Source organism: Canis lupus, chromosome 7 (assembly GCF_003254725.2).
Source record: "Canis lupus dingo isolate Sandy chromosome 7, ASM325472v2, whole genome shotgun sequence".
Taxonomy (NCBI): Eukaryota; Metazoa; Chordata; class Mammalia; order Carnivora; family Canidae; genus Canis; species Canis lupus.
Window position 1 is genome coordinate 32785071 of NC_064249.1, and position 18206 is coordinate 32803276.

The 18206-nt window shown below is 38.1% G+C and overlaps 1 protein-coding gene and 1 pseudogene across 5 annotated transcripts in view; one reads left to right on the forward strand and one right to left on the reverse strand.

Annotated features, from left to right (window-relative positions):
* WDR64 (WD repeat domain 64) overlaps positions 1 to 18206 on the forward strand; it is a 143016-nt gene that overhangs the window by 68163 nt on the left and 56647 nt on the right. For all 5 annotated transcript variants that reach the window (XR_007411944.1, XM_025430516.3, XM_035719396.2 and 2 more), the window contains 2 exons: positions 1498 to 1637; positions 15496 to 15622. Coding sequence is in view for 4 of the 5 variants with exons in the window: in XM_025430516.3 (XP_025286301.1) it covers positions 1498 to 1637; positions 15496 to 15622 (267 nt within the window). In the remaining variant the exon portion in view is untranslated. The remainder of the gene's footprint in view (positions 1 to 1497; positions 1638 to 15495; positions 15623 to 18206) is intronic.
* On the reverse strand, positions 137 to 250 carry LOC112649037 (U6 spliceosomal RNA; annotated as a pseudogene).

The following is an 18206-nucleotide window of genomic DNA, read 5'->3' on the forward strand; positions in this document are numbered from 1 at the left end:
TAGTTAGAAGACAAGTTCTAGGGAATGTAATGTACACATAGTATTTATAATTGAAAGTTATGAAGAGAGCAAATATTACAAGTTCTCATGATAAGAAAAAAGATAACCCTGAGGTGATGCATGTGTTACCTAACCTTACTGTAGTAATCACCTCACAATATATACTTATACCCTCCTCGTGCAGGGGCCATGCTAATCTTCTTTGTATCATTTCAATTTTAGTGTATGTGCTGCTTGCTGAAGCGAGCACTACACTTATATCAAATAATCATGTTGCACACCTTAAACTCACACAATGTTGTATATCAATTATATCTCAATAAAACTGGATAAAACCCAAAGGGACTTGCCTTGCAATCTCCACATAGGACAACAAAGTGACAAACCCATTCTATAAAATTTTGGTTTGATCTGTCTCTCTCTGCTCAAAATAGCATGCTGCGATTTCTTGGTAAAAATACCTTCTAAGGGGTACCTGGGTGGCTCAGTCAGTTAAGCATCTGACTGGTTCAGGTCATAATTCCAGAGTCCTGGGATCCAGCGCTGTCTGGGCTCTGCTCAGCAGGGAATCTACTTCTCCCTCTTCATCTGCTGCTCCCTCTACTTGTGCTCTCTCTCTCTCTGTCAAATAAATAAATGAAATCTTAAAAAAAAAAACCTTTTAAGAACAATGATTTTGTATTTTAGCAACATTTATAATATATTTTAATGCGTATATCAAAAATAAAAGTTAGTGATAGTGATTTTGTTGTTGTTGAGAAATGGTAATCTAAATACCTACTGAAAATATTCGAAGTATTTAAATATGAATGGAAAAGTGTTTTTTTTAACTCTGACAATAAAAAGTTTATTTGTAAGAAAGAGGAAAAGGGGGAAGTTAACAGCGATTACCTATAGGGAGTGGAAGTAGGAATTCTGAGGGGAAAGAAGACATTTTTGACAAAAATTATACCCTTCTATATTGTTTAAACATTTTACTGTGTACCCATATGATTTTAACAATTAAAAAATAGTATGTGTGTTATGACAGTAACTACATGTAAATTATACATGCTTATGGGTACGTGCTAGAAGGAAAGATGGAGACAGGGAAACAGTTGATTTGTTATAATGGTAGAGATTATGTGCAATTTTCCTCTTCCTCTGAGTGTGAAAACAAAAGAACAGCTGTCTAAGATACTTTGAGAAGTAAATAAAGTATAAATAATACATTAATGCATGAATGAGTGGGAAATACTGAATCAAGAAATGGACTCATAAAATATTTATAAAAATTCACATTTGTGTGTGTAAATACAATTATTCCCAAACAGCCTTGACAAGAGGAAGCGGCTCCAAAGCAAGGCTAGCCTCTTCATAATCACAGAGGGCATCCTGGAAGAAGCTGTAGTTTGATATTAGAAGAGTGATAAGGATATGAGGGAGTGAAAGGAACTCTAAACTTTGACCAGCTGCTCCCTGAGAAAACGAATAATCCCCCCATGTCCTCCTTTTCAGGAGATGACAAGGTGCTCCGGCTGTGGCATCCCAACATCAGCACCAAGCCAGTGGGGAAACTAGTAGGGCACATGTTCAGCATCATGGAGATAGTGATGAATGAGAAAGATCAACACGTCATCAGCCTTTCCTCTTCAAAGGTAACAGAAAACAACATAAACGAAACCAACCACTTTTTCCCTAAAATGAACTATTGAAAAATCTAGAACATATACAGTCTTTGACTGAAATAGCTGCTAGTCACTGAGAAAAATATTGTCAGTGTGGAGAAGGAAATGATGAGCTTGGTCCTGTTCCGTTTCTGCTGACGAGGGCGCATGAAAGAGCACATTGGAAGACAAGCGTTAAGGAAGGCAGCACTGGGAAGAGAGCCAATACCACCCTCCCATTGCAGACAGGACATTTTCTGCAAAGACAGAGAGCGTGAGGCATCTGGCATAGTGGATGTCATTAACAGTGTTTTAAATGTCCTACCAATGAATTCAGATAAGAAAAAATGAGTTACAAATATTAGATACTAAGAGATTAAATCATTATATTTGCAAATAATGTGATTGTATCCTTGAAAAATTTTTAAAAATCAGCTTAAATTTTTAAAATTGAAGTACAGTTGACACAAAATCAGCTTGAAATTTTAAAAGCAGATAAGTTAGTAAGGAAGCTTGTGACAATAGCAATTTCTAAAAAATACGTTTCTACGTAAGAGCAGTACATAAGAGCAGTAACCACAATGGTCAAAGAGATAGCATTCAAAGAGCAAAAAAAAGTGAAATACCTAGAAATAACCTTACTATGCAATATTCATTATTAATATTAAGATAACTATGGAGTTTTCCTGAGGTATTTTTATTTAAGAACATGAACAGAGGGATATGCTGTGTTTCTGCACGGGACTATGGTTCTAAGCTATTTTTAATGCTATATATGGTTATTTAAGCATCTGTTTGCCAAGTTTAGAGTTCATGTAAAAATACTGATATACAAGAATATCTTAGAAGCTTTGGAAAATATCATTATAAGCTGACCTTTTTCCCCCTGTCAGATAGTAACACATATTCTAAAGCTGCAATAAATAAAACAAAGCAGTAGTTGATGCAGAACTAGTTAGTCACATCCATGAGAAGAGGCAAAAATTAGTTCATGTGTGTATGGGAGTTTGTATATAATAAAAGTAGCACTCCGAATCTGTGAGTAAGTATAGTTCATTCATTAAATGTTGGGAAAAGTGATTAATCATATAAGGAAAAAATATGTAATCAGATGATCACTTCATAATAAACCACAAAATATATCCCATATATACTAAAGATTGTAAATGTAAAATACTAAAAAAACACATAGAAGTTCTAGAATTTTCCAGAAGAAAATACAGGTGAATATTCATATAGCCTTAGGATAACTGCTAAATATAATACCTGTGGCTAAAGAAAAAATTAATATGACTACCCAAACATTCAAACTTCCTGGGAATTATAATAATAATTAACATTTATTGGGGCACCTGGGTAGCTCAGTCTGTTGAGCATATGACTCTTGGTTTCTGCTCAAATTATGATCTCAGGGTCCTGATCAGCAGGGTCCCAAGCGTGATTTGGATTCTCCACCTCTGTTTCTTTCCCTACCTGTGTGCACATATGTGCATGTATGCTCTCTCTCTCTCTCAAATAAATAAATAAAATATTTTAAAAATAATTACCACTTATCAAATGTTCACCAAATACCAGGCACTGTGGTACATATTCAAACTCATTTGATGCTATTAACAACCCTATAAAATAATTATCAAGTTTTGCATATAAAAAAGCATATGAGACCTAAGTGACTTGTGTGAGGTCACATAGCTACCTGGCGGTAAACATAGAAACATAGCCAATCCCATCTGTCCCAACCCCACACAGTCTCCCTAAACATTATTTAAAAGGTTAAAGACAGATAGCAGACAGGCAAAAATGCAGCAAAAATGACAGAAACTGGAATAAGATCCTCACACAAACAAAAATTTTCACAAATCAGGAAGAAAAAGAGGAGGGATGTGTACACCGTGCTCTTGGGATATAACTGGCAAACAACTTGTAGGCATTGATTCTAATGTAATAATCAGATAAGTGCCCAAAGATCTATGTAAAAGGATGTTCATTGCACAGTTACTTACACTGGTTTAAGAAAAAAAGAAAAAAGGAAGGAAGGAAGGAAGGAAAAAAGGAATGGGAAGGAGAATGAGAAATTCAAAATCTAAAAATAAAGCTTTGATTCAGGAAGTTATTTTACATATTCATTTCCCAGTGTTATTGAGATATAATTGATATACAATACTGTGCAAGTTTAGGGTATGGACTTACATTTATTGTGAAATGCTAATCATAAGAAGTTTAGTGAACATCCATCTCATAAGAAAGAAAGGAAAAAAGAGAAAGAAAGAGAAGAAAGAAAGAAAATATTTTTTTCCTTGTGATGAGAACTCTCATTTCTTCACAACTTCCCTCCACACCACACAGCAGTGTCTGTCAGCTACAGTCACCGTGCTGTCCATGACATCCTCAGTGCTTATTTATCTTATACCTGGAATTTTGTGCCTTCTACCCCGCTTCCTTCAATTCCCTGTCCCCCTATCAGTAAGTTATGATGTATCCTTTTACATAATAGAAATATCATATTGACTTATAGATGAACGATGATGTGAAAATATCTAAGTAATATATTATGTGAAATATAGTGAAACAGTACGTAAGAAACTAAGCCATTTTATTTTTTGAAGATTTATTTGAGAAAGAAAAAGAGAGATAGCAAGGAAGAGGGGCAGATGGAGAGAGAGAATCTCAAGCAGACTCATAATTGAGTGAGAACCCCAATGTGTGGTTCTATCTTACGACCTGGAGATCATGACCTGAGCCAAAATCAAGAGTTGGATGCTTAACCAGCTGAGCTACTCAGGTGCTCCAAAATTAACCCATTTAAAAATCTAACTTTGGCTATTCTACATTGCCAGGGGTGATTAACAAGATGTTCATGATTACCTGGGTGCATGATTGTAGATACATTTTTTTTTTAATTTCTGTTTTGTGTTTTTTTCTTTCCTTTATTATCCATTTTTAACAGTAAATAAGCATTGTTTTTGTAGTAAGGAAACTATTTTTAATTGTAATCAAATTAAAAAGAAATTTTAATGGTACTGGAAAGACAGTGAAGGTTTTGAGGCACTAAAATTAAACCATGTTATGAATTGAGACCTGGAGTCCCATCTAGAGAAACTAGAGAAAACAAAGATATCTTTCTAGCAAACATTTAGGCCACTCATGCCCAGAGGTAAACAGACACAAGAGATCAGCTTTCCAATTTCTTGTAAATGTAATGAGTGTATTAACATGATGCTCATTCAAGCATCCCAGCAGCTCCACTTGACAAATTATTTAATATATTTCCACGGGGTTTCTCCATGTGTATAATGTAGTTTTGCCCACAGGGTTGTTATAAAGATTAAATGAGCTCATTCATGACTTATTCGAAAGCATTTATTTCTTGAGCATCTACTATGTGACAGGTGCTGCTCTGGGTTCCAGAAAGGGAATGCTGAATGAGGCAATAAGCCTCTTTTCACAGGAAGTTTCCATTTGAGGGGAAGAGACAAAGTAGCAATTAAACTGGAAGACAGCAGGATAAGTATTATAATGAATAGAAAACACCATCATGTGCTGTGACTGAAGATCACCTCTGAGGAGAGGAACATGAAAGTGCAAACCTGAATGATAGAGGAGCCGGCCCCTCAAAGATCTGAGAAACAAGCAATTGAGGCAGAAAGAACAGCAAACAAGGCACATACGTGCTTTGGCTGAACTGTCATCACCATTAGTAGTGGGAGCATCATTCATAACAGTGAAAATAACAGACGTTTTTACACATCTAACATTTCTTCAAATTTCTTCATAAACAGCTTTCATCACCTCAGGTTTTAATAAATTCCAGCCAGTCACATGCCTACTTAAAGCAAATTTCATCCTTCCTCCTGCAGACCTTGCCGTCTGCAAAAACTTCTTCCTGCAGAAAGTTCTACAGACATTTCTTTTTTTTTTTTTAATAAATTTATTTTTTATTCTGCAGACATTTCAGCGGGATATTCTTTACCTCTGCGATGGCTAACATTGTATTTCTAGCTTAAGTGTTAACCACCGTGCCACATCTGCTGCTCCCGAAGAGCTGACGAACACTGACAGATGCAGGAAGAAATAAAAACTTCCTTTCATTTCCTTAATAAAACCAATGGGAACCATGGCTGGCAACTTTCTCAACCATGAGCCTAGATTGCAAAGGTTATTTTTCTTCTTTCTGCCAAAGAGAGAAATATATGTGCTTTGATGACTTCTAACAGATTGCAGATGGGTTAACAGTTGCTTTTTTTTTTTTTTTTTTTTTAATTTTCACTTTGGAAGTGATATGAGGGAGCCTAAGAAAGGGGGAAGCTTGACAAGGCTGGGAGTGTGCTTTGGAGCCAGAAGTAATGTCCTTGAAATCAGGTGCCAGGCGAATAACGTCAGAGCAAACCAGAGGGGTTGCCAACCTGGCCTGCAGGTTGGCTGGATGCCATCCTACTGCTGACCGTGTCTAAGATATTATCCAAAGTGAAGATGATGCTACTGTCCTGCTTCCAGGCAGTGTGGCTAAGAGAATGGCCTCTACAATCAGGCAAACCTAAATGAGGTCTGACTCTGAAAGTGACAAATGGCGACCTTGGCTGAGTTACTTGAGATCACAGAAGAGGCTATCAGAGTACCTTCCTCATAGGGCTGATGTGAAGATGAAATGAGAGGAGCAAGTGAGCACACAACACAGTGCCTGGTATGTAACCAGTCCTCAGTAAACGTCAGCAGTTATCAGAAAGGCAATTGCTCTCCACGCTCCATAGTGGGGATGGGACTTGTGTTGATCTATCTGCGTTGGTACTGAATCTCCTTTGTGGCCACACAGGTGTAGATTATGGGTGTGGTCTGTGGCATGGGATAGGAGAAGGCTTTCCAAAAATCCATGTTTCTGATGCTACTCAGTTATTTATTTATTTCTTATTTTTATAGATCAATCTCTCTATTTTTATGTAAATGCAAGTTAGTTAATGTATAGTGTAGTATTGGTTTCAGGAGAATTTAGTGATTCATCACTTACATATAACACCCATGCTCATCACAACAAATGCCCCCCACCTTAATCCCCATTATGATTTAGTCCATCCACTCCCCTCCAACAACCCTCAGTTTGTTCTCTGTATTTAGGAGTCTTTTACGGTTTACCACTCAGTCATTTATATTCATCTCATGCTGAGTACCTGTCAAGTCTACATGACAGTTAAACACAATCTCTACTCTCCCTGAACCCCTGACACCACTCCTCACTCTCCACAAGCTACCTTGTCTTCTACTGAGTTGAGAATGTCAAGTCACTTCATTAACTTCCATCTTCTCCAACCTCAAAAGATTTCTGTGTTTTTCTGTATTTTTTGCTACTTTCCCTTCTTTTCCTCCCACCCAAGAACAAACATTTCTCTTACTTCCTGAATCGAATCCCTGCTGTTGTTTTCCTAGTTGAATACTGCCTCATCCAGAACCTTCTTTCATCAGCCAGCATCTCTCTTCTTCTTATGCTCAATGTCTCAATCTTCAATGTTTCTTGAAAGACCTTTTGGTTCTTATTTATCGTTTACAAAATTTCTGCTTTTCTAAAACCAAATTACTTTTCCTCTTCAAATCTCCTTTTTCTGACTTCTGATCTTCCTCCAGCTGTTAATGATATATGTTTTCCACCGAACCACGACCAACTTCAAAGTCACTTTTAAACCTTCTGCTTCCCCAACACCATCCATTGGCCCATCTGAAACGTTTCTCATATCCGGCACTTCATTCTTCCTCCCACACTAGGACCTTGGTTCAGACCCACTGACAGACGCCCATTTGAAGGAGGCACATTAGAAGTCACTCGTGGTCCTCCTACTTCTCTCCCATCTCTCCACCACCCAAATATTACACTGTCATGTTAATCATCCTCTAACCCATTTACAACCTTGTCAGTATCTTCTTACATATCTGCAAAGGCACCTCTTGCCTTATAAATAAAGTTCAAATTCTCTTTTCTAGTGTTTAAGGTTCTCCATGGTCAGGAAGCAGATACCTTTCTAGTTTTGTTGCTACTTATTTGTCTTCAGATAGTCTGAACTTCACCCAACTCTTCCCCACAATCTCCATGCTTTCCTGCCATTGTCTACAATCATTCTCATCCTATAACCCAGCTATTCTAGTCATCCTTCAAAACTCAGTGACATATCGCATCCTCCATGAAGCCTTCACCAAGAGAAAAATGGAGTTCGTCTCTCTTTGGTGAGTAAGAAATGAGGGTGCTTGAAATAGACTTAGGGAGAGGAAGAAAAGCTGACCCTTTAAAATATGTTACCTTTACTTTTTAAAAAAGATTATTTATTTATTTATTCATGACATAGAGAGAGAGACACAGAGAGAGGCAGAGACACAGGCAAGGGGAGAAGCAGGCTCCCTGCAGGGAGCCCGATGTGGGACTCAATCCCAAGACCCCAGGATCTCGACCTGAGCCAAAGGCAGACACTCAACTACTGAGCCACCCAGGCATCCCAAAATGTGTTACCTTTAAGTTGTAAAAATCAGAACTATTTTCTGGCTTTAGTTCTATATTTATGCTTTCTTTTTGTATGGTATTATTATATATGATTTAAATTCCAGTTGGTTTTTCTTACATTTTGGAAAACTGGGAGCATCCATGATTGAGAGCCTGATTTTACTACTCCCAGCATTTTGCCACCCTCTGTCCTTCCTTTGCTGCTTGGGACATTCTAGTTTTGGGTTAGCTGTGATTTGTAACATCCTCAAGAATAAGAGTTACTTGTCTTAGATCTTTCCTCAGAGTGACTGTTAGACTATTTTCTGAGGAAGATATGTGTTAGGAACCTTGAGCTAATAAAATGTAAGTGACCACCCATGAAGAAAAAGTACAAACTAGGAGAAACAAGGTGATGGCACATGCTTTGGGAGTCATACTCAACTTGAAGAGTCTGAAGCAAAAAAGTAAGCTTTTTGCTTATGTCTTGGCTTTGTTTTCCTCCAGTCTGGAGCCCCAGGTCTGGAGCTCACTGACCATCTTTAAGAGAAGACCCTGTTAATTGTTCCGAGCCATAGGAGCTGATGTGTCAACAGAGACATTGGGGCACCAGTCCCTACGTGAAGCTTCCTTTCATTTGTGGCTCTCATTCTCTATATAATCTGGGACACTTTGCTGTCATTGCGAATTTGCTTAGGTGAGCCATGATGTTTCTGAGTTTTGCCCTTGAGACTATTTCCTCTTTGCTCCACCCACACTCCCATCAGCTTTCAGGAACCTCAGACCCCTTGCACAAATACACACACACATTTGCATGGACACATGTACAGATTCACTACAGTCTACCTAAGCTAACTACCTGGGTATACTATGGACATTAATTTTCATCTCTTAGTAAATATAATTCTTGAAAAAGCCTGCCATCGTTCTTTGGCTGGTAAAATGATTGTATCTCAGAGCTCTCCTACTAGGAATCTTGACTTCCTGCAGCGTTAATATAAATCAATCAATATACGAGCCCCTGCTAAGTGCTTCATATTGTATCCTGCCCAGTGCCTAAACATCTTTTGATATAATCTCCACCCACAAGGAGTTAAAAATCTAGTTGAGTAAATGAGGCAAAACTGCTAAAAATCTTTGATGGCAAAATCTAGTAATGATAAAAACATCAAGTTCAGTTCTCCTAGAGAACTAGAGCTAATTGTGAAAGCTGTTTTTGCAACTTGAAATCAGGAAGTCACAAAATTGTAATCTTCTCAAAAGGTAAGGTTGATTTGGCAACCTAACAAAACTTAAAATGCTCATACCCTTTGACATAAATTCTAGGAATTTATCAAACAGGTATATTTAGACTACTATACAAAATTACCTATACAGAAGTTTCACTATTACTTTACTAAATGAAAATAAAGGAAATAAATCTGACTCCATCAACTGGGGACTAATTAGAATAAATTACAGAGTATTCAAACAACAGAATCCTATGCAGCCTAATGGCTGCAAAAATGAAGTAAATTTAAGTAGTTAAATGCACCCTCATATAGATATAAGCTCTTTCTATATGTGATCTCATTAATTTTAATTTAATTTTAAAGATTTTATTTATTTATTCATGAGAGACACAGAGAAAGAGGCAGAGACATAGGCAGAGGGAGAAGTTCCCTGCTAGGAGCCTGATGCAGGACTTGATCACAGGACCCCAGGATCATGACCTGAGCCGAAAGCAGATGCTCGACCAATTTGCCACCCAGATGCCCCTATTTGTGATCTCATTTAATGTTTGTGACAATCCTGTGAGAGAAGTTTTGGTATAATCTCCCTCAAATGTAAAACTAACGCTCTGAGATGTTAAGTGATTTGCCCAAGGTCACACAGCTAGTAAGTGGTGAAAGAGGATTCAGCTGAGCTTGTCTCCCTCCAGAGGCAGTACTACCAACAGTAGTTAACCTAAGAAGTAGAAGAGAGCCCAGAAGGAGGGGGTAGGTGGGAAAGGGGACTTTGGCTTTGGTACCGTTTGAAATTTTCCACCAGGCACATATAATAACTTGGTAATTAAAAAGTTAATTTTTAAAAGGCATGCTGGCTGTCTTCATTTCATTTCTGTTTGCCAGTTATCACACAGGAAAAAATGTGAGAACAAGATAACGAAATTAACACTTTTAGTTCCACATGACAAAAAAATTTTTCTTATTTGTAAGAATTTAAAAAATGCAGTTTTACGGTGAGTTCCCTATACAAGTAAGGTTGGATGCCTACCATTTGTACTGCACTGTTAAACATACCCCTTTTCAAATACAATATTTGTCTATAATATTATGTCAACCCTCAAAAGTGTCATAATATCAGATATCTTCAGGCTCTTCCAGTGTAAAATCATGTAGCCCTAATTTGATTCATTTGGTGTCTAAAATCTAATTAACCTCTTGTAGTCGTTGGGTAAAATTAGGAAGACCAGCAAAATCCCAGATTCCCTTGACAAGTCAAAAATGCTGAATGCCCCATGTCCCTCCTTCTATGATACTTCAATTCTAAACATTTCTTCCAATGTAAGTTTTAGTGTTCAAACTTCTATTCAAATAACTCTTACAATGTGTGATAACTACTTGTGTTGCATATACTCTCCTGACCAGATGAGGGTCTGATCAAGAGCAGCAATAGTGTTCTACTGATCTTTTGCTTCTGTAGCACCTAGCTCAGAGTTCTAGAATTATTTGCTGTATAAGGAATTGTGTGTGTCATGTTAGTTTTGCACCTTTTTATAATCCTTTTTCACGTATCTCAAACCAACTCCTACATATCAGACATTTTGCTCTAGGTCACTCTATAATACTCACCAATGGAAAAAAAGAGTCCTTTGTTTATTTTTTTTAAAAGATTTTATAAATAATTTATTTGAGAGACAGCACTGCGGTGGAAGGGAGGAGAGGGCCAGAGGGAGAAGCAGACTCCCAGCTGAGCAGGGAGCCCGATGTGGGACTCAATCCCAGGGCCCTGAGATCATGACCTGAGCTGAAGGCAGATGCTTAACTGCCTGAGCCACGCAGGCCCCCCCAAAAAGAGACTTTATTAATACATTTGGATAATAGCGGTTGGTATCGAGGTTGCAAGAAAAGTCAGGAAACTTGGTTAAATCAAAACAATCCTCACTCCTGGCACATAGACATGTAAAGTTTTCAAACGTTTTTACTTCATCATTATTTATTAATTATTCCTCACAAAAAAAGCTTCAGGGGAGGGCTTTCTATTTTCCTTCTCTTTGATGTTTGGGGAATGGTAACTTTATCCTAAAGACTTGCAGCCTTTCAGTTGAATTTATCCCAATGTTAATAAAACAACCCTTCTGGGGCACCTGGGTGGCTCAGTGGCTGAGCATCTGCCTTTAACCCGGGTTGTGATCCCAGGGTCCTGGGATCAAGTCCCACATCAGGCTCCCTTCAGGAAGCCTGCTTCTCCCTTCTCCCTCTGCCTATGTCTCTGCCTCCCTCTGTGTGTCTCTCATAAATAAATAAAAATCTTTTTTAAAAAAATCCTTCCACCTAACTCCTGCATTCCCAATTTGTTTGGAAATCATTATTTTTACTGCTACTAGAAGGTGAAATTTTTTTGTAATTTAAGTTTTATACACATACGTAATATTTAATATTTGATTAATAAATACTCTTGTGTATCCCAGGGCTCCTTTAGTGGAAGCCACCTGTCCTCTCCAATTTTCTTTCTATAGCAACTCACTCTCTCTCTGAAACACTGTGCCCTTCCTAACCCCCTCCTGGCCTGACCTGGCTACATTCTGTCTCTCAGGCTTTGAAGCACTAATACCACAGCAACACTGTTAACCTCTGAACGAAATGAGTAGAGAAGAGGACTAGAATTAGCACAGCCTAATTAATGTCCCTCCTCTCCTTTCCTCCAAAGTAGCTAACATATTAAGACCACCTAAAAACAGAATCAATGAATGATGTTTTCTGATCCTGTCCCATTTATGAATTAATTTATCCTATTACAGTGTAAGTTCTGACTGTCTATGCAGTGCACCTCTGTGAACTCCTTCAAGGTCCTGGACCAAGACAGAGAATAAGCAAGCAAGCAGACCAAAAGCTAGCTAAATAACCAACCTAACTAAAGAGAAGGCATAAGACACTGGGGAAACAGTCAAATAGTCCATGGTTCCTCCCTCAAGCGAGTTATAGTTTAGTAGAGAAGGCCACTTAGTGGCCTTATGTCATTGCTATGTCATAGCAATATGACAACTGCTAATTGCTGTTAATGTAGACAGGGATCATGAGCATCTACAGGTGAGACATCTGAATTAGAAAGATGACCAGTGGAAGTTGTCTAAAGGAGAGGGGTTTTTAGATTTTTCAACTTAGAACAAGTACTATGTTTTTATACCATTGGTACATATTTGGGTGTCTTTAAACTATGTGTAGCCTTATTTTGCATGTTTATGTTCTCTATGAATAAATCCTACTGAAATTTCCTTTCTTCCCCTCAGCACTATATTTTGAGATTTATCCACTTATTACATATAGCTCTAGTTCATATTTATCCAACTTGGCCAATGAACATTGGACCTGCTTCTATCCTTTGTGGCTTTGTGACTGTGGCTTTGTGACTGTCTGCTAAAAACAGACATTTTTAACTCTAATTTAGTTAAATTACCAATCTTTTATGGCTCATGCTTTTTGTGTTTACTGAAGAAATGTTTTTCAACTCTTAAGTTCATAAAGATATCCTCCCTTAAGTTTTTCTAAAAATTATAGTTTCCTTTACATATGTCTCTAGGCTCACTCTTCCATATCTGTAACGTTCCCCCCACCTGGCCCTTTGGGCTCCAGTCTACAAACTGGTCAGGTTCCTGAGCCAGAGTAGTTCTGGTTTAGATCCTGGTCAGAAGGGAATGTCCTCCTCTCTCAGTGGTTCACAGCCTCACAGCCTTTCTAAACACTGTACCTCCAGATGAAGGTGAAGCAATAGCTACTCAGTCTCACTGTTCTGGTTAGAGAGCTCCTGCAGGCCTCTGCCATGGAGCGCTGAGGTACCTCTGCTCCCGTCTGCCTGGGGGCTGCTCTCCTACTGCCCCTGCAGGTCAGATCCAGGGCACGCCCTTCTGATGCAGCCTCTTCATTGCTTCATATGTGTCTCTTGCTTGGATCTGTAGAGGTATGTGTCTTGCTTTGAAGACTTGCTGTTTCTTTTTGCTTTCTTTTTTTATATATATTCTTTACTATTTCTCTGTGTTTTGAGAAGAAATGGCATATCAAGGCATAAACTTATTGAACTGTGACTCCTTAATTCTCTTTCTGACAGATTGGAGGAAAGAGTAGCAAGTAACCACACAGCGAGAGATGTTGAAAGGGAGTGGTAGGTGATAGGAAGTATGTGGCATGCACAGAGACCAGAATGAGAAGGAGGGTTTTGGAAATGGGGAGCAGTTTGGTATGACAGTAACAAAGACGACCCGTGGGGGAGGGTAGCAGAAAACCCTGAGGACAGGTGCAGCAGGATCTGCCAGCCCAACAGTCACCCTGTCCCTAAAATCTCACAAAATACCTAAAGCACCAACACTGAAGAAGAGAGGAATATGAAAACAGAAAACGGGAGTATTATTCTATAGAAACATTACAGAGTTTACAACATGCTCATAGCATTTGAGTGAAGAACAGAGTGCTGGTGTTGTAAGTCTGTTCTAGAAACAAGAAAGCTGAGGCTTCGGGAATTTAAGTGATGTGCTAAAACTGAAACCCAAATTCTCTTCCACCTCATCCCTTGCTCTTTCCAGCGAGCACAATTCAGAGCATGTATATATGGCAAAAAACCTGCCAACCGTGAATGCATCTCAGATAAAGCAATACAATCAGAACCAATTTGAATAGAGGTAAATTTCTTTGGCAATCCTAGATTCCACTTTTACGTTCTTCTACTTGTCTCTCATTCTGGGCTCTGAACCTAAATTCATAAATAGTCCATTATACTTGTTTACCCTGTGATACAACAGACTGATAAGGTTCAATGTTGTAGCTACTCACCCAAATTTGCATTGTTACTAGAACAAAGGAAGTAACTTCCAAATGTGCAAGTTCTGAGTAATACCGGCCTACCGAGGATCTGCGTTTGAGGCAAAACTCCTTACCAGTGTTCCCTAAATCACATGACTTAAACATCCTTTTGCTCCTACATATAAGAATCAAACTGTCTTTGCAACAGTGAGGTTTTGAACTCATTTAACTCAATAACAAGCGTCTCAAATAAGAGGTCAGTATCTCCCTGTTAACAAAACTACTTAAAGTTTTATATCTAGCTCTACAATGATCACTCATTTACTCAACAAATATTCCAATTTAATAGGTTAATAATATCTATTATAAAGTAAAAATATTACTTAAGGATGCATACTAAAAAAAATGCCACCTTGATTAAATGACACCTATTCTGAAATTCAGTCACACAATAACTTGCTTACAAAACAGAATAATGAAGAAGACTAAGACAGACTAGTTATTTCAAGTGACAAAGGGGTAAACTTGACCTACTTTTCTGTATTTGTACTTCATTGTTCTTTCTATTCTCTTATATCAAGCCAAGTGCTACTTGAGTAATTACATAGTTCTTTCCTTTCTCAAAGGAGAGTTTAAATAACCTATTTCCCCAACTCTTACTATATCTAATACATCCCTAAAAACTTTTTTCTATAATTCTTACATCCCTGGGCAGGAGGAGGGGGAAGCTCTTAAAAACCTCATTTAATAAGATTTTCCATCTTCCTTTTCTTTTCTTTTTTTTTAGATTTTATTTATTTATTTATTTATTTATTTATTGAACGAGCTTTAGTGGGGGAGGGGCAGAGGGAGAGAGAATCTCAAGCAGGCTCTACACTGAGCATGGAGCCCAACGCAGAGCTCTATCTCACAACCCTGAGATCATGACTCAAGCTAAAATCAAGAGTTAGATGCTCAACCAATTGAGCCACTTAGATGTCCCGAAGTTTTGTCTTCTTAAGTCATAAAAGAGCAATTTGAAACTTTCCACTTCAAATAGGTCTTCTATCTAATTTCCAATCCAGTAGTGTAGAAAGGTGGCTTTATTTGAACTGTAAGTAGTGATCAGTCCTCCAAATTCTTAAAGAATAATAAATATTACATTGCTCTGTAATGATAGAAAAATCCAGTTCCTTTAAGCAAACTTAATCACTGCTGCTATTTTTCTCTGATATTGACAAACAGTAATTGAAACAAGAACCAAATTGGAGTTTGGCAAATGTATGCTTGTCACATAAATCATACTTGTTGCAAGTTTTTAAGAGCATACTGCAGACTTTGAAAATGCTTCACCTACATAGCTTTGAGTGGGGAACTAAGGAGTAAAAGTGGTGAACTGTGTTCTTTATTCTCACAGGTTTTCAGAGTGTGGGATATACAGACTCTTTCACTCTTACAAGTCTTCCATGACAGCCATGGAGGACCAGGAGACATGCAGATTTACTCTATGGTCTATGATTCCAATCATGGCATGCTTATTACAGGTAAGTGTACCCAATTCATGGCAGACAAAACTCATATCTAGACTTAACCTTTTTTTTTTTTTTTTAACTAGCACTTGAGCACTAACTAGAAGTAAAGCAAAAGGAGAAGGGGAATGTGTAAACTGTAACTCATCACAGTAGATATGTAATTCAGTTCCACTCCTGGTCTCTCCAGGGCTGGGTAGATAAAAATGTGTGATTGTACTTCTTTGAAAAGACCAGGTCAGTCCTCTAAGTTCTTAAGCCTAAGAAGATGGCTTGGGTAAAGCAAGGAGTGGGATGTGATGTGTTGCATTTAAGGCAAAGCCAGCTCTGTTTTGACTCTTGGGAGCTGGAATATGAACCATCTTTGAGGGGCTCCACCAGCATCAATGCCCCTTTTCTTCTGTGAGACAATTTAGCCCCATGCATTCTGGTAATGAGACAGTTAGTTAGAAGGTGCTAACCCTCTCTCCTGCCTTTGCTTCTAGACAGTAAAGTGGAGAGAGAGGATAGAGTCCCAAATGACAGATCCACAGTCCTGATGCCAACATATTTGTTACCTCCATTTATTGTTGCCTCTTGAAAACATGATTTCTAAAGACACAAAAGATCCTGCTAGGCATTTAGGTTAAATGCTGTTCATCTGCATGCCTTCAGGCTTTAGAAGAAAAATGAACAATGTTAACAATACTTCTTCCTTCTGGAACACCAGCCCAGGATGCATTTCCTAAGCATTTTCTCACTGACCACCTGTTCTGAGTTCCTGTGGGATTAATTAGGGCTGGGAAATTAGTGCTATCTCTGCTAGTGGAGCATATAATTATTTTTAACTTTCCTTTTTTTTTTTTTCTGGATTAGGAGTAAACTAGCGTTTTATGCTTGATAGATAATTTCCCACCCTGTAAAACAGAACTTAATCCTAGGTATAAGGACTCTTCTTCTATATAGCTCCTCCAAAAATAACATACTCATAACTGCAAGCATATTTTCTCCTAGTGCCCCCATTTGCATGTTGGTTTAGTGGGCTCAGCATTTCCAATCCATTTATCACCAGAGTTACTAAGGACTCGAATATTAAGATAAAAGAAGAAGGAAAAGGAGGAGGTGAGGGAGGAGGAGGAGGAAGTAGTGAAGAAAGAGGAGGAACAGATAATCAAGATTTCTCCTCAATTTTAAATAATTCTGATAGTGCTTTGCTTACAAAATATACAGCTCCGTGTATCACTTACATTGATTGCAACCATCAATTTGATATCAGAATTGCATGAAGCTTATCTCCCATACTTCGTGCTTTGATTCCAAAGGAGCTGCCACAGTTATCTTCTAAACTGCAATGACAGCAGGACTGCATTCTGGAAATGCTTTGTAGAATATAGTATTGTTATTGTTACTGTTACTTGTATTATTCCTCTATTACAACAACTCCCTTTTGTAAAGTTCTTTTATGAAGTACTTTCATGTACTTTATTTCATTTGGCCTGCACAACTACCACAGGAAGTAGAAATTATTACTTATCCTATTTTTAAATGACAAACTAAATATTAAACAGTTCAACTGACTAGTAGGAAAACACCAGGTTTGGGGCACCTGGGTGGCTGGGTTGGTTAAGTGTCTGACTCTTGATTTCAGCTCAGGTTGCAATCTCAGGGTTGTGAGATTGAGCCCCATGTCAGGCTCTGTGCTTAGCATGGAGTCTACTTGGCATTCTCTCTTTCTCCCTCTGCCCGTCCACCCCTCCCTTGCTTGCTTGCTTGCTTTTTTCCTCTCTTCTCTCTTTTTCTCATAAAACAACAACAACAATAACAACAAAACTCCACTAGGTTAAAAGGTAGAACTGGGATTCCTTCCCAAAGCATCTGGCTCTTGAAACCACATTCTTTCTCTGTAACTGCATAGTTTCCATAGCAGTAGTATAACTAGCTAAAAATGTAGAGAATTACCACTGGTTCATAAGTGTATCTAGCTTTGTTGATGTCAGTTCTGATTAAAGCTAGTCACAATATGATGTTAGAGGATCTACCAGGAAGCTCCTAGTATTGGTTATCTGGCTACCATATTCCTCTCATATTTCCATATTAGAATATTTGAACTGAGGGATGCCTGCGTGGCTCAGTGGTTTAGCACCTGCCTTCTGCCCAGGGCATGATTCTGAAATCCCGGGATAGAGTCCCACATCGGGCTCCCCACATGGAGCCTGCTTCTCCCTCTGCCTGTGTCTCTGCCTCCGTGTCTCTCATGAATAAATAGGTAGAATCTTTAAAAAAAAAAAAAAAGAATATTTGAACTAAGAAATATCACCAGAAAAACCTTTTAAGTCCTTCTTTACATATGAATAGATTCTATCTTAAAATTTAAGCAGCCTCGGGAAAGTGCTTAGTAGCTCCTGGGGCATCATATTCTACAGGTGCAATTGGAAAGTCATGAGAAACTCAATACAAAGAGTTGACCTTTGATAATTTAATCTCCACATCAATAAAACAGAGAAGTTTCATCTTGTTTGATCTTTGAAATACTTAGAGATTCTTATTTATATTTCTAGACATTACACTGAAGCAGAATACATAGTTGATTTGAGAGTTAAATAACATTTGTAGTATTCCT